General features: G+C 36.7%; 1 protein-coding gene across 2 annotated transcripts in view; it reads left to right on the forward strand.

Moving 5' to 3' along the window:
• Positions 1-17,237, forward strand: part of LOC114053916 (phosphatidate phosphatase LPIN2) — a 106,641-nt gene that overhangs the window by 38,918 nt on the left and 50,486 nt on the right. For both annotated transcript variants that reach the window (XM_027877049.1, XM_027877048.1), the window contains exons 2-4: positions 2,159-2,359; positions 9,613-9,708; positions 16,148-16,446. In XM_027877049.1, the coding sequence (XP_027732850.1) occupies positions 2,168-2,359; positions 9,613-9,708; positions 16,148-16,446 (587 nt within the window). In that variant the 5' untranslated portion in view covers positions 2,159-2,167. The remainder of the gene's footprint in view (positions 1-2,158; positions 2,360-9,612; positions 9,709-16,147; positions 16,447-17,237) is intronic.

The following is a 17,237-nucleotide window of genomic DNA, read 5'->3' on the forward strand; positions in this document are numbered from 1 at the left end:
ATTTGACTAAGATGACTTCTAACCCTGAGCCTGAGCTCCTGAAATATAGGCTTTAAATGTGAATCATTTACAGTGAAACTCTTGCTGTCTCATTTTTCTATTTTCAGAGACTATTTCAAGGCCTAGAATTTATTATTGTAACCCAGACCCAAAAGCAAAAAACTTAAAAATCATTAATGAATTGTGTTTTTTTTTAATTGTGATGCAAGATGTAGCTTAATGAGTTAAACTTGTCAAATTAACTCATTTTTTGAGTTGATCTGTGGAGTATATAAAATTTAAATTGTCCCTACAAACTAGACTGGAAACTTCCTAAGGGCAAATACCTTATTTTATCTAATCTTTGTATCTCACTGTTCACTGTATATTATTCTGTCATGTAGTTGACTTTTAGTTAGTATTTGTTGAATTTATTGCTCTTGAATAAAAACTGTTATCTGGTGCCATAAAATTCTTAATAAGAACCAACCATTTCTTCTAAGTAATTGTCATTAGAACAGCAAGGCAGAGGGAGCTCAGGTTCAGGTGTTCTGTTTGTGTGTGAGTTTTCCACATCTGTAAATGCTTTGTAATAATCTTTATCAACTGAGAGTAAAGCTACTTCCAATTCTTTTTTTTTCCTGTGACCTTAAATGAGTCTTTAAGATCTAAAAGAGAACTAAACAGATAATACTTAATTTTAAAGATCCTTGGCATACACTTTTGCCTGAAAGTTAACAGGGCCCTAGCTACAGTCATGTCACAATGACTATGAGGAGGAAAAGCAATATTCAAACCCATTGGTAGGGAGGGTAAGGGGGAGGAGAGGCAGTGTTCACACATTAAAGCTGATCACTCTTGGCTGGAACAATGGGGCACATTTTAAGGATTAAGGAATCCGTTAGGGGTGGGAGCAAGGGAACTTTAGCCAGTTTTTTTCCCCAGTTTCTATCACACATCTTCTGAAGGAAGTCCACTTTAGCTAGTTTCTAGAGACGCCTATCACACCTAAAGTTCAGAAAATCATTTCTGTAGATACTTAGGGATCCCATTTTGGGTCATGATCTCAGGTTGAAAATCAATAAGAGAGGGAAAATCTATTAGGTGGTTTAAAATGATCACATTAAGTATCTTAAGGAAGGTAATGAAAATGAAAGCATGTATTTCATTTTGCTTATGAAATACAAATATGTCATCCCTGGAAGATTCCATTCCATTCCAAAACTGTTTGTCAGTTTGTTGTTTTGGAACTCAGAATGGTTTTCCCATAGAAACAATATTATAAAAATGTTTATAGTATAATAAAAGAGTGTTAAGGTTCCTACATCAGCTGGTAAAGGACTTTTTAAACTATGATATAGCTAAATTACACTATGCTGTCTCATATTACGCCTTACTATGGAATCTAACAACCACGTATAATATTGTTTCCATGGGAAAACTTATTCCAAGTTCTATTTTAGGACTCTGGGCAGTGGGAGGAGGGACACTCTTTCCCTCTTCTCTCTCTCCAGTACTGGCCACAGTAACCAAAGTGGGATTTCCAGGGGTCCATGGTAACAGGGAACGGGATCCAGGCAGGAGGAAGCATGGAAGGTGGGGGAAGGTTTCTGGGGTCCGTCGATGACACTGATGGATCTAGGACTTCAGGCCACATCTTTTGTGGGCAGCCAAAGCCATATGGGGTCACAGTCTTCAGGTGGTGGTGGTTGTGAGCTGGAATCCAGATCTTTGGCAGGTGGTAACAGTGGGGAGCTGGTTCTTTGGGGGAGGAGGATATTCACCTGGGACTTGAGTGGCAAGTATTTTGAGGGTCCCAATTTTGGGTGGTGATGGGTAGTCTAATGTTCATCATACGGTAGGTGTAGGTTTATAGGTCTTGGCTATTGAGAAATAGGCATTGCCAATGGCCAAGAAAGGAAAGAGGAAGGAGAGAAGAGTACCTACTGACAGCTGTGTCAGGGAGAAAACGAGTAGACCTATAGACATAATGGAAGACCTTACGGGGTAGTCAGTCACAAATAAAGCTTATCAGTGGACTTTCCAAGTTAGGGGATCTTGTGAAAATTTGGCAAAATATAAAAATCTTGCTACCTGGAGTGGCATCTTGATGCCAACTGGATTATAGCTATGATTTGTTATCATTTAATTTGTATTTTCCTATCTTTTTTTTTTTTAGTCTCAAACCATGAATTATGTGGGGCAGCTGGCTGGGCAAGTCATTGTCACTGTGAAGGAGCTATACAAGGGCATTAATCAAGCCACTCTCTCTGGTTGCATTGATGTCATTGTGGTCCGGCAGCAGGACGGCACCTATCAGTGCTCTCCATTTCATGTTCGGTTTGGGAAGCTTGGAGTCCTCAGATCAAAGGAAAAAGTGGTAAGCATCACTAGCAGCCTTTTTTTTTTTTTTTTTTTTTGAAGGGGATAAAAGGGGGCTAATTATCAATCAGTTAGCAAGTACTTATTGTCTTCTAGATTTTTTTTCCCCCACACAAGTTAAATTAATGACAGTGGTGTCACTAGGCAAACGACATTAAAGTTTTGAGGGGTTACAAAGTGCTTGTTTATATACATTGTCTCATTTGGTCCTCATAATGAACATGTAAATCAGACATGATACCTATTTTTAAATTTTCATATATTTTAATTACTTGTAAAAACAATTTTTAACATTTATTTTTTTTTAAATTTTGCGTTCCAAATTCTCCCCTCCCTTCCTCTCTCCTTGGAAGGCAAGCAGTTTGATATAGATGATACATGAGTTACTATAGCCACTATACCTACAGTTCTACACATTTAAAAACTGAGGCTCAGAGAGACAGGTTTAAGTATTCCCTAATCAGCTTACAGGGCAGCTAGGTTACAAAATGGATAGTGTGCTGGGCTTGGAGTCAGGAAGACTCATTTTCCTGAGTTTTCCTGAGACATATCCTAGCTGTGCGACCCTGGGGAAAATCACTTCACCCTGTGTGCCTCAGTTTCCTCATCTGTAAGATGAGCTGGAGAGGTAAATGGCAAACCTTTTCAGTGTCTTTGCCAAGAAAACTCCACATAGGACCATGATGAGTTGACTGAAAGCTGAACCAGCTTACAGGTGTTGCAAGTGTGATTTAAACTCACTCCTCTACTGACTCCAAGAATAGTATCCTACTGTCTCATTAAAACGTCTTCATTCATAAAAAGTAATATTTAAAAGTGACCTTCATTGTATTCTTCAACGTGGGACATCCTGGGTGACAAATTGCCATGCCAGCATTTGGTGCCAGCTCTCTGCTTTATCTTCACTCTTATCCTTCCTTGTCATGAAACAGAAGCCACAAATGGAGAAGTTTCACTTGAACATGGCTTGAGAAGGTTCATTGCTTCACCTGATGAAGATGAATTACACTTCTTAACTTTGGAGTTTGGAAGGTTCATAGCATCATTATTCCTTCTGAGGCACTCATTCAGTGTATATGTTTGGAGCACTTAGTATGTGTAAAACTAAAACACTTTCTTGATAATCTTCATCCTTTTGCCTCACCATCTTCACTAAAAGTTTGTAGGAAAATTTTTCAGCGATTCTCAACTTCCCCCTCCCCTCCCTCCACCATAACATGGCTACAAAAGGAGTTCTACTATTAAATCTAAGATTGTATTTTGGAAGACCCACTGCATAAGTTTGCAATATATTTTGTTTCAAGTGTATGTTGTGTGTGTGTGTGTGTGTGTATGTAAATGTACACAAAACAGGGGACATGTCTGGTTTATGCCTTTAAGCTGAAAATTCCCCCGACCCTGTTAAATGTATTGTACTTTGAAGGAGGCAGAGAAGAAAGGACTAATGGCTTCACAAAACAAGTCATTCATTTTTTCAGACATATATGATTTTATTTCAAGGTGGTGGCGTAACAAAGTTTAGTTTCAACTCAATTCCCCTTGCATTTTCCGGAGGCAGCAGGATTAATGTGGTTTGGCATGTGTTTGCTGCTATGTGAAACTAAAGGGTTAGCTGTTGGAAACCAAAAGTAGTGTTACTTACTTGCTGACTGAGAAACTTTCTGTTTTTGCAAAAGTGGCATTTGACCAAACTCAATTTTCCTAGTCTTTGTTTTTTGTTTTTGTTTTTGTTTTATTCCCGGTAACACTAACCCTTGGCTCTTCTTTTGGAATTTCCATGGTGCCATGGAGACTGTGTGTTACCGTAACCTGCCCTACTTTTACAAATTTAGGTTTTTTTAAATTGACAGCTATGAAAGCACATATGGAGGATATTTATTTTCATAAAACATTTTACTTTTTTTAAAAGGCCTTTAGTATAAATAAAAAATATGGAAATGCAACATCATTCACCAAGTTGTTTGTTCTTGTAACCAAGCTCTTTTGAATAATGACTCAAACAATAGCCAAAAAATAAAAACTGGCATCATATCTGTTGTTTAATTAATGGTGGATATATTCTACTGGCCAAGAAGAATGTAATGAGCACATTACACATATTACATAAAATCTTGAAAGGATAATGTTTCTGGGTCTCTATGTTGCCCAGAAATATTGGATGGAAGTAGAGAGTGTAAATGTAAAGAAGACTGAAAACCTTGCTCTCTTTTTTCTGCATAATCGTCATCAGTTTCCTTGCTTCGATTTGAGTTTTTGATCAAACAGTTTCATTAGTCTTCTGGCCAGAAGAAAAGGCTTTTTATTTTAAGATATGTCTGTGCTTGAGATTCCATCTGTTGGTCATATACCAACAGATTTTGCAGGGCATTATCATAACATGTTAATAGGTAAATGACATCCTATTTCCGGAAAGGGAGGATAATGTGGAGAGAACTCACGAGGGTGTTAATGATGAGATTTCCTTCCTTCCAACACAAGATTATGCCTATAATTAAATTGTTCTTATTATTCTCTATCTTGGGATATGGCAAGTAATAAGATTTTTGTATAAGGTCTCAAAGACTGCCAGAGTACTTGTGTATTTCTGGTATCATTGCTATATTATCTTGAGGCTTTCATTAAAGTCCTTTCTTAGAACCAGTGATAGAAAGGAAAAGAGAGAAACATTCTAAGGATGTTTGGGAGAGATACTGATTTTCTAAACCACTGGCATTCATTCTCCTATTAGTAAAACTAACTAGGGCTGTCCTGATGCATTTCTGCCAATATTATTGAGAAGTTGTTGTTGTTCAGTTGTGTCTGACTCTTCATGACCGCATTTGGGATTTTCTTGGCAAAGAGATTGGAGTGGTTTGCCATTTCCTTCTCCAGCTCATTTTGTAATTGGGGAAATGGAAGCAAAAAAGGTAAAGTGACTTTGCCCAGGGACACACACTAGTAAGTATCTGAGGTCAGATTTGAACTCAGGTCTTCCTGACTCCAGGCCTAACTCTCTATCCACTGTACCACCTAGCTGCCTTGTTATTAAGAATGCTTTTCATAAATATGATTTCAGCCTGTAGGTTCCAAATTTCCAAATATTGCCATTAGACTCTGAACTTCTTGAAGGCAAGGACGGTCTTTTGCCTTTCTTTGTAACCCCAGAGCTTAGCACAGAGCCTGGTACAGAGTTGGTGTTAAATAAATGTTTATTGCATGACTAATTGACATTGTTGTCATGTTAATCTTTCTAGTGCATAGGCCTGATTATGTTACTCTCTTGTTCAGATAATCTTCAATAGTGTTCCTATTGCTTAGGGAGTAAAATACAAAGTCCTTTGCCTGACAAGGCCCTATATAGTATGATTCCAACTTACCTTTCTAGTCTTAGTTTAAGGTACTTATCTTCACCCAAGAGGCAGTTTGGAATAGAGAACAAAGAGCTGGCTTGGAGTCAGGAAGACCAGGGCCCAGTTTCCAGCTTTGACAGGTACTATTATCGTGACCCTGGACAAGTCATGTGACTATTCAGTAATTTAGGCAAATCTGTAAGACTGTCAGTTGCAGGGAAGTGACCGACCTGCATCATTAGAGGGAATTCCTCTTAAGGGAGTTCGATCCACTAATGAAGTCACAATTCCAGTCCCCTTCCTTATCTCATCTTTGCACAACCCCGTCTTACTCAAACTAACTTCTCACTGTCCTCCAAATTGGTATTTTCCTCATTTGCTACCTTCTTTTTTTTTAAGTGTTAAATGACCTTTTAGCTAATTGCTAAAAAAATTATTTTTATTAAAATATATAACTTTCTTAGGCCTTGGCTATGTTTTATGTTACTATAGCCCTGTTGCTTACAATCCTATGGATGTTGGAAAGTCATTATAACCTTCCTATTTCTTTCCTACTATTATCCCTGCACATTCTCATAAATACAGTTGTACTTTCTTTTTCTTTTTAATTTTTTAACATTTTTATTTAAAATTTTGAGTTCCAAATTCTATCCCTTTTTTCCCTCTCCCTTCCCTGAGATGGTAAGCAGTCAGCTATAGGTTATACATGTACAGTTATGTAAAATATTTCCATATTAGTCATTTTGTACATGAAGACTCAAATAAAAGAAAAAAATGAAAGAAAGAAAGTGCAACATAGTGTGCTTCAGTCTGTTTTCAGCCAATGTCAGAGGCAGATAGTAAGCTTCATCTTTAGTCCTTTGGGATTGTCTTGGATCATTATATTGCTGAGAATAGCCAAGTTATTCACGGGTCTTCATCTTACAATATTGCTGTTACTGTGTACAACATTCTCCTGGTTCTGTTTACTTCACTATGCATCAGTTCATTTAAGTCTTTCCAGGTTTTTCTGAAATCATCCTGCTTGTCCTTTCTTATAGCACAATAATATTCCATTACAATCATATACCACAACTTGTTTAGCCACTCCCCAATTAATGGGCATCCCTTCAATTTCCACTTGTTAGAAGAGCTGCTGTAAATATTTTTGTACAAAAAGGTCCTTTTCCCTTTTTTTTGGTTGTCTTTGGGATATAAATCTAGCAGTGGTATTGCTGGATCAAAGGGTAGACACAGTTTTGTAGCCCTTTGGGCATAGTTCCAAAATTGCTCTCCAAAATGGTTGGATCCGTTTACAATTCCACCAGTAGTGCATTAGTATCCCAGTTTTCCCACATCCCTTCCAACATCCAACATTTTCCTTTTTTGTCAGATTAGCCAATCTGATAGATGTGATTTGCTACCTTCTTGAGAATGGTTTTCTAGACTGGAACAAGCTCTTCTCCTCCTCCCCTAATTTACCTCTTGACATCTTTCTTATCTTCCTTCAAGATCTTGCTCAGCTTTTTTCCTTTTCCATGGAGGTACATGCTCTGCAGAGCTCCACCCCAGAAGAAGTCACACCCCAGGCTCTCAGGATTCTTAGAACTCATGTGTACTTCGTTGTTTTTCTCATTTATCTTGTAGGGATTTGAGTATATCTCATTCCTTTTGCTCCCTATTATCTTACGAACTCATTGAAGGTAGGACGGGGGTGAAGAACCTGCAGCCTCCAGGCCGCATGTGGCCTTCTAGGTCCTTGGGTGCGGCCTTTTGACCGAGTCCAAGTTTTATAGAACAAATCCTTTTATTAAGGGGATTTGTTCTTGTGAAGTTCGGTTCATTCAAAGGCCTACACTTGAGGACCCAGAGGGCCACGTATAGCCATGCATAGTTAATAAATATAGTTAATAAATGAATGCTTGTTTTATCAAAAGCCAAATTACAAATTCAGTCAGCAAACATAATTATTTTAACAAAGCAAGCAATCTACTTTTGAATGTTCAATTATTCTAGTCATAAATGCATAATGAAAACAAAAGTTGAATACATTATTTCAGGTCAGCACAAGGAACTGAACCTCTTGGATGAAGCTACTGACATAGTCTTTACCTTTTTCTACTCATTGAATAGATTTTTTTTTTCTATCTAAATTTTCAAATTGTTTTTCACTTTAGTGAAGAACTGCTAAGGAATAAAACATTCTTTTCTTTACCTGAAGAAGCCATTGTCAAGAACTGAATTATTACATGAGTTCATAATATACTCTCAGTGAATTGTTCACTCTTGGAATTTTCTTTGAGTCTCATAAGAAAACATGTATTTCTTAAATGGATCACTCTTAGATCTGAAATTTGTTCATGTAGTTTAATATTAAAAAGATTAACTGCTAGATATTAATGACATGCCCAGTCCTCTCTGCCTTAAGTCTCTACCTTTTCCAGGCAATTCTCCGTTCAATTTTCTGATCGATCTTCCTAAAGCATAAGTTTGATCATATCATCCCCTTAATCATTCAACTTCAGTAGCTTCCTGTTGTCTCCAGGATCAAGTAAATCTTCTATTGACTTCTCTCTGTTGATTATCTCCAATTTATCCTGAATATATCTTGTTTGTTGACATATTGTTTGTATTGTTGTCTCCCCAATTAGAGCAAGAACTTGAGAGCAGGAACTGTCTTGCCTCTTTTTATATCCCCAGCACTTAGCTCAGTGCCTGGCACATAGTAAGTACTTAATAAATGCTAATTGACTAACTCCAGAAATTACAGAAAAGCCCTCTTATAAAATGTCATTGTTGCCAGGAAAATGAGCTAGGGCCAGTCAATGACTTATTTATAGAATGCTTCTAAAAAGTTTATATACTTACTTTCTGTTTGAAATATATAGGTGTCATTAACATAAAACAAGATTGTCTCATATATTTAAATTGGATTTTTAACCTTGGGGGTCAGAAAACTTGTTTAAAAAAGTATTTTCAGGGCTGCTAAGTGGTGTAGTAGATAGATCTCCGACCTTGAAGTCAGGAGGACCTGAGTTCATATCCAGCCTCAGATACTTACTAGGTGTGTGACCCTGGGCAAGTCACTTATCCCTGATTGCCTCACCAAAAAAAAAAAGTGATTAAAAAAAATTTTTTTCATAATATAATTGATTTCTTTTATAATTTTATAATCCTATTTTCAGCTAGAGAGACTTAAAAAAAGGCTAAAAACTCTTGCTTTTAATGTAATTTATTTTTAAAACATTTTAACACAGAATTTTAAACTCTGATTTAAATAAGAAATATGCCTTTTCATTTTTAAAAAAAGTATTGGTTGTTTCACCCACCTAGTCACTACCTGTCTATAAGAATTATGAATAAATATTTCCCTTGAAGCCCTTTGGATGCCTCCTAGTGGTGTAAAAGTACCCTTGGTTTCTGAAAGACTATGCCAGAAGTTCTTTGAGAACTGGAAAAACTTCCAAGTACAGATCCAACAATGGACCAGCCCAGCCAAAACCAGAGGGGCATATCACCTCTCGGATGATGAATCTTTCTGTCCCTAGTATCTCATGAAAACAGCCTATTAAGATGTGGATGGTTTTCATTTGGCGTGATGGAAGGGGTAGCTATACCTATAAAATCATGGGTCATTGAAGTAGTAACTAGAGTGTAGACTACAGGTCCATTTCAGGCTGGTCTTGGACCGCCCAGAAGTGGTCTTGAATTCACCAAGAGATGAATGAGCTAGCCTTTTAAGGCACAGCCTTCTATGGCATTTGGATTCATTTCTTGATCTAGAGATATGGTAAGTTTAGGAGAAAGTCACTGTCAGAGAAACATTTGCAGGGTTTATGAAGCATTGTGATTGTGGATATTGGAGGATAGATGTAATTTTTATTTGAGCATTCATGGTCCTGGTGCTGGTGAGCTCACTGATGAAAATCTGTTCCTGTTGCAGATTGACATAGAAATCAATGGCGATGCTGTGGATCTTCACATGAAGCTGGGGGATAATGGAGAAGCCTTCTTTGTCGAGGAGATTGAAGAGGAATATGTAGGTTTTCAGAACTTTGGTGTCACAGTGGTGAAACTGGCAACTGCCTCATCCAGGTCATCACCCAATACTGGTGTCTGAGATTCCTTTCTTCTGTAACTAAAATGACAGAAATGCTCAGCAGTTTTTATGACTGGTCATGCCCACAATTTCTGCTGATTAGAGAAACTTCAGGTTTCACTGCTTGCAGCTGGGATAGTGACCATGGCATCTCATCCAGCTAGTAGAAGTCTTTACTGACATTGAATCTCTGTTGTATATCTTTATTGTACTCTAGAGATTCAGTAAAGAGCTTTTGCATTCTTTCCTCCCTGTGAGAGCAGGCACATATATCTCCTTTTAACTTAAATAAGTTTTATTTGCAGTTCATCTCAGGTAAACATGAAAGTCAAGACATAAAGTTCCATTTAGCTGCCAAGCCATATCTCTTTAGGGTGCTGACCTCTAGACTTAGAAAACATGTTTACCAAATCAAGAGAATTCCTTGCACATTGTCTACTTGTTCGTATTACATCACCATTACTTAGATTTATTTGTCTTACATGGAATTCTTTCAGCTGCCCATGAAGGAAAAAACCAGAAAATGACAGTTGAAGTTACAGTTGTTACAATGACTAATCATTTTTGAGAGTTTTTAAAATAACCACAAATAGCTCTCATTACAGGAAAATGGTTTCGTGATGAATTGTGTACCATATGTAAACAAACATGTTGAGAGGACTGACTAACCAACACTTTGCGATGATTCCATCTAAACTGAGCAAAGGCAACTGCAGATACAGATACTTCTTGACATGCTAGTTTAGTATTCCCTAATACTGAGCTAAAAATATGCTATATTTCCTGCTGATCACTTAACTAGTTTCCCTCTGAAATTGTGTGCCTGTTAAAAGTTAGTTGCATTTCTTTAAAACATAATATTGATTAAAAATGCAACTTTACTATTCAAAAGAACATGATCTCTGTTATTAAAATATTCCAAATTTAATAATGTTTTCCACATTAAACATTTTCAAATATATATTACTATATGTCCTTGAAAGAAGGAACTGTATCATTTTATTGTCTTGGGGGATGAAGAAGAGTATGATGTCTCACCATTTTAAGCTAGACTTTCTTTACCTTGAAGGTGGAAATATTTCTAGGGAATACAACTTCTCTAACTTCATAATTAATTTAGAAATTCTGTGTGAGCTTGTCTTCAAGTTTGAGTATAAGAGTGAGAAAGACCTCCATATGTAGCACACTCATTCTTCCTTTTTTAAAAGACTTTTGAACAGTACTGACCTAACTGTTCAGCTAAGTAATAAGAAAAACAACTGACATTTAAGTAGCTCTTTAAAGTCTGCCAAGCACTTTATATTACTGTCTCACTTGAGTCATATATCCTTAACCTCAACTCATTTTTAAAAATTTTCTCTGGCCTCCTTTTTTAGGTGGAGTGTTTTTGTGAGTAGGGATAGCTAGACATAATGAATAGAATCTTATTTTTTTTTTGTCACCTAGGCTCCTGGACATTTTTATTGTTTGTTGCTGAAAGTTAGAAAGATATAGGGAAGTTGATTTGCTCTACATGACTTTCTGTCACATTAAAGCTAGAACTAATATGATTTATATTTTTAAAAATTACCAAAATGTCTTTAACTTAATAAATATATTACTTCCTAAATTTCACAGTTAAGTAAAACTGACATTTAATTGACATCTAAGTATGAGTAGCATATTTTTGTGAAGATGTACCTGTCACTAGGAAAAAATATTTTGGGGACTGTAATTTCATGAATATAGGGAATTCCTATTGAGGAAACTTTTTTATCCAGTGCAAATGGACACCTATTTTGCAACCTAGAGTCTTTAAAAAGTTGCCTTATTGCATTACCAAGGAAACATAAGCTGGTTGAATAATGATAGTTTCCCTCCCCTCCACCCCAAAATTTTTTAAGCCTCAGAGCACTTTACCCATTGTCAGGAACACCTGAGTTTGAATCCTGCCTCAGACATTTGTGATCCTGGGCAAATTACTTAACCTCTCTGTCTCAGTTTCCTTATCTATAAAATGAAGATAATAATAACAACCTATTTCCCAAGGTTGTTGTGTGGATCAAATGAAATAATACTTGTAAAGTACTTTGTAAACCTTAAAACACAATATAAATGCTAGTTACTATTATTATTATTAATAGCAATAATTGAGTAACACAGAAGGGGCAGGAAATTTTTGTTTTTCTTTTGATTTGTTTTGTTTTTTTCACTTTGAAGAGGCTTTGCTATGTAGTTCACCATTACTTGAAAGCTTTCCTCTTTCATCTGTGTATTTCCTGTTTCTCTCTTAGGCTTCCTGGTTTATCTTTCTTGACATAAAAGCCTGCTTTATTTAAAGTAAAGACCTAAGAAGCCAAGTAACTACTCATTCTTTATTAAGATAATAATAATATATATATGTATAGTACTAATATATTAGTAGTTCTTGATTTTATATATATATGTGTAATATATATAGTGCTAATATATTAGTAGTTCTTGATTATAGCCATGGCCATACTGTACTTTTGATATTCAAATCTGGAAACAAGGAATCCACAAAACTTCAGTAATTGTAGCAACAGTAGTTACAATCATTCAGTGGACAGACCTGGAGTATTAGGAAGATTATTTTGGCAGCTGTAGAAAGGAGAGATCAGAAGCAGTGCTTGGCATGGTGCCTGGCATATAGTAGGTGCTATATAAATGCTAGCTATTATTAACCATTACTGTTATTACAGAATGTGGTCTAAGCATAATGCAAGTTCTACTTGCCTTAGTGTTTCTCCTTTTCTCCTTTTGCTTTCATTTAGGGTTATTACAGATGTTGTTATGAGGAAGCATATTTGGTACATTTTTTTTTAGCAAAATAAAAAAAGCAGCATCTTAGAGTATCCAATAAACTCATGGAATTCTAAAGTCTTCTTCAAGTAGTACCCCATCTGAGCTACTGCCCTTTCCCAAATTTCACAGATTGAGTCCCTCAAGGGACAAGTACCCCACTTTCAAAGTAGTTTGTGTATCTGCAGTCATAAAACCATAGCTCACAAGCCCCCACTAGTGTGTTACCTTTAATAGTCTTCCAGGGGACACAAATAGTTTAAAGTAAATTCATAAAGTGAAATTTCATCTTATAAGGTAAACTATAAAACATCCCCCTCCCCCATAAAATTGGTGCATGCTTTTCTACAACTAACATATGGGATCAGTGGGGGAGAGGGGACACATACATAGAGAGCCCATATGGCCCAGACAACTTACACCTTTGGCACTGCAGGGACCCAATGGCCCTTCTCTTCTAATGATAGCCTCGTGCTTCTCCTTTCCATAGTATCACTGACATGTAAGACTCAGGGTGTTTTAAGTAATTAGCCCAAGCTTAAGAGACAATAAGTGTGCAAGGCAGGATTTGAACCCAGATCCTTTGACTCCTGAGCCAGTGCTCTAAATTGATTGTGGAAGATGATTGGTAAGATAAGAGACTCAGATAACTCTGAGATTTTGACTTTGGATGACTGAGAGGGTCTCATCTTCATCACCTGAAATAAAGAAGTTGAGATAAGGCAGGATTAATAGAGATGATGACTTCTGTTTTGGACATGCTTAGTTTTAGGAGTCAGTAAAATATTGAAGGTGGAGAGGTCCAGTCAGCAGCTAGGAGTGAAACTCAGGAGAGAGATTGGCAGAAAAGATAAAAGTCTAGAAGTCATCTCTATAGAAAGTATGATTCAAGTCATGAAAGTAGATGAAATTGCCAAAGCAGGAAGCAGAGAAAGGAATGGAGATTGATACAGACCCTTGAGCCTTTTCATTGAGGTTTGCTTGCCCCTTAATGGACACAAGGCTAAAGTGTGACTCTTTATCTCTTCTTTTTCTTTCATTCCTCTCCTGTAATGGATCTGTCATTGGATAATGTCTTGAGAAACTTAGTTTTTTTTCCCCTTCTTTCATGGCCTGCTATTCTTGTAAAAACAGATTTATGGGAAACAAGCTGAAATGAAGAATTAGAGATTACATGGGTATGAACCAACACCTGCAACTTTAAAAATGTAGTTTCCCTGTTGCTTTTAGGATAAAATGAAACATACTTTGCCTGGTATTTATGGCCCTCTATAGTCTAGTAGGAAGGAACTATCTTTCCAGTCTTATTTTATAATACTTTCATTCATAAACTCTACATTCCAGTCAAACTGTACTATTAACTGTTCCCTAAACTCAATAGTCTATCTCCTTACCACAGACTTGCACTAGTTATCCTGAATACTTAGAATGCCCTCTCGCCTTATCGCCACCTCAAGGAATCCTTGTCATCTTCCATTATCCAACTCCTATTCCACAAAACCTTTCTTCATCCCATCAGTTCTTAGTGCTGTCTCTCTCCTTAATTATCCTTGTGTATGTATTTATTTATATGAGCATTATATTTATACCTTTGTACCTCTTCTTCCCATAGAATATAAGTTCTTTGAGGAGAGTTGGTTAGATAGTTTACTGAAGATAAATAATAGAGTGATGCTCTTAGTTGTTCTCCATTTAATTAGTTCTAATTATCTGACCCAAGTTACATATTGTAGGGTACACAAAGAATTGGCATAACCATATACCATGATGCTAAGCCTCTGTGAGTGATATCTAGAAGCTCATGGAGAATTGGAGATGTATAGAAAAAGCTAGAAGAGCTCCCTAACACAACAGAAAATAGAATCAGTACCTGTCAGGATATCAACAAACATGAACCACTAGTGGCCCAAATCAAATCTGACAAGATGAAATTGCCTCGGAATAACTCTTAAAGTCTTACTCTTGGATCCTAAGAAACAGCTTCACAAGCTCAAGATGGAGGAGATGTGGCTAGATAGTGATCTAGCTGAAAAAAAGTTCTGGGGGTTTTAGTGCTCAAAATGAGTCAGTAGTATGATCTGGTGGCCAAAAAAAAACTAATCCAATCTGGTTCCATTAAGAAATATTTAATGTCCAGAACTAGGAAGGTGATAGTTGCTTTTTATTCAGTTCTGATCAGACTACGTCTTGAGTATTGTGTATTGATAATTTAGAGAATGCCCAAAGGAGAGCAACCAAGGTGGTGACTGAAGGAACAGGGGCTGTTTATTTAATTTGTGGAAGGGAGGATGTAGGATAGGGGCATGATGGCATCTTCAGATATTTGAAGGCATATTTTGCTTTTTCTAGAGCAGAACTTGGAACGATAGGCATAAATTGCAAAGAGGAAAATTTAGAATTAACATAAGGAAAAAATTTCCTTATGTAGCTCAGTTGCTAATTTTTAAACTAAAAGTTTAACAGTCTACCTCTGGACAGAGTCGGTTCCCTTCACTGAAAGTCTTTAAACAAGGGTTGAATGGTCACTCGTTGGCTGTGTTGTAGAGAGAATTCCTGTTCATATACAGTTTGAACTTAGTGGCTAATGATGCCCTTTCAGTTAAAAAGTTTTTTGGGTCTGTCCTTGTCATTGTATCCCCAGTGCCTTGCACAGGGTAGGCACTTAATAAGTGTTTGCTAAATTGAATTGTATTGAATGAAAAGGTTTCTTTTATATCTTCACAAGTCCCTACCATTTTCTCTTTGTGGTTCAGAAGTATGTATCAGTGATGTTACTGATGTCGAGTGTTTCAGAAATCCATTAACCAATTCCTTTATTATTGAATATCAGGACATTCTCATTTTTCTGATGTTAATTTCCAGTCCATTTCTTCTCCATTAACCAATTTAAAGGGCTTTCTTTGTTTTCCTTTTGCCCTTACAAGTTTCTGGTTTTCTTCCCAGGAGAACAGATTTTTTTTTAAATGTCCTCATTTTAGGAGATATTAATTTCATTTATTAAGAGGAGTCTCTGTCCTACCTGCTCCTCTCCATACTTAATTAATTGGGCAAAGTCATTCTTAAACTGTTTCTTCAGCTAGGTCCCTTTGTGCGCTTTAGCAGATTTTCTTTGATCTGAATCTCTTAGTTTGCCTCCTACTTCCCTTCAGTCTCAATTGCTCTTTATCTCAGTAAATTCTTTATATGGTCCTTTGTAAAACTACTGTTTTACTTTCATAGTGATTTTAATTGTCTCTGTTTTAACGGTGGTGTCTATCATACTTTTTCTATTTTTCCTCCAAACATGTAGTGTCAGTTTCTCTAGATGTGTGCTATGGAAGCTAACTACTCTTGTACTGACGTGACTCAGCGCTGAACTGTTCAGCAACTACTTGGAGAGACATGTTCAAAGTGTAGAGTTTTCAGTGATTTACTTAAGTATTTAGCTCCTGTCTTCCAAATTAGGCAAGGTGGTAGAAAAACTTTGTAAGATTTTTTTGGCTTCTATGTGAAATAGATTTTTTTTTTTTGCTGTTTACATAAAAAGTCAACAAGTGTTTTGTTTTATATCTTAGTTGTCTTTCTTGTTCTTTTTAAGGAAAAACTTCCAGCCTACTTGGCTACCTCACCAATACCTACAGAAGATCAGTTCTTTAAAGATATTGAGACTCATTTGATTAAGTCAGGTGGAAATGAAAGGATGTGTCAGAGTGCAGAAATCTCACACATAATGGAGTCAGAGACTGTTTTCAACCCAGGTTCTGTGAAGAAGAAAAAACGGCGGAAAAAGAAATATAAACAAGACAAGAAGGAAGATCAGACCTCATCTCCTGGAATGGAGGACACCTTTGATATAGACATAAGTTCTGATGATGAAAAAGGAGCCCAGCCTATGAGGTAAACATATGCCTTGAGCAGTAAAATGCTTTTGCTCTGAAGCATCCAAATATGACAGCACGATACCAAACTAAAATAAGATATGATTTTCTTTTACATATAGGTAATGTTGGGTTTAATAAAAATAAGAATTTTCCTTTCTAAATCCCTTCAAAATCTACTGTAAAACTTTCTAATTTGCTCTAGTAGTAGAAAATGTGAGTTGCCAAAGACCAGTATCCTTTTTCCACAGTTTCAAAAAGCCAGATCAGCATGGAAAGGAATTTTTAACTGTTTTCTTCTCTTATAGTTAGCTAGCTAGCTTCATAGAGGTCCAATACCACTCACCCCTAAAACAAAAAATTAGCAAATAAACTCGACATGTTCGAAACTGAACTTATTGTCTTTCCTTCCCCCAAACCCTCTTTCTAACCTCCTTGTACTGTCAAAGATACTGCCATCTTCCCAATCACCCAGGTTCACAACCTGTGTGTCATCCGTTCTCAAGTCCTTACTCTCTCTCATTCCCCACACGGTATCAAGTCCTATCCTTTCTACCTTCATAACATTTCTTGAATATACTCCTTCTTTCCTCTGCCATTGCTGCCATCTTGGTATAGTTCCTCATCACCTCACACCTAGAGTACTTCAGTAGCCTGCTGGCTGGTCTCCTGACTTCAGGTCTCTCCCCACTGTTGTGCCTTCCCTGGTTTATTGTCTCCAGTTTATCCTGTATATGTCGTGTTTGTATGTAGTTGTTTGCATGTTGTCTCCCTCATTACATTGAACTCCTTGCAAGCAGGGACCCTCTT

Source organism: Vombatus ursinus, unplaced genomic scaffold (assembly GCF_900497805.2).
Source record: "Vombatus ursinus unplaced genomic scaffold, bare-nosed wombat genome assembly UNPS02014812.1, whole genome shotgun sequence".
NCBI classification, from domain to species: domain Eukaryota; kingdom Metazoa; phylum Chordata; class Mammalia; order Diprotodontia; family Vombatidae; genus Vombatus; species Vombatus ursinus.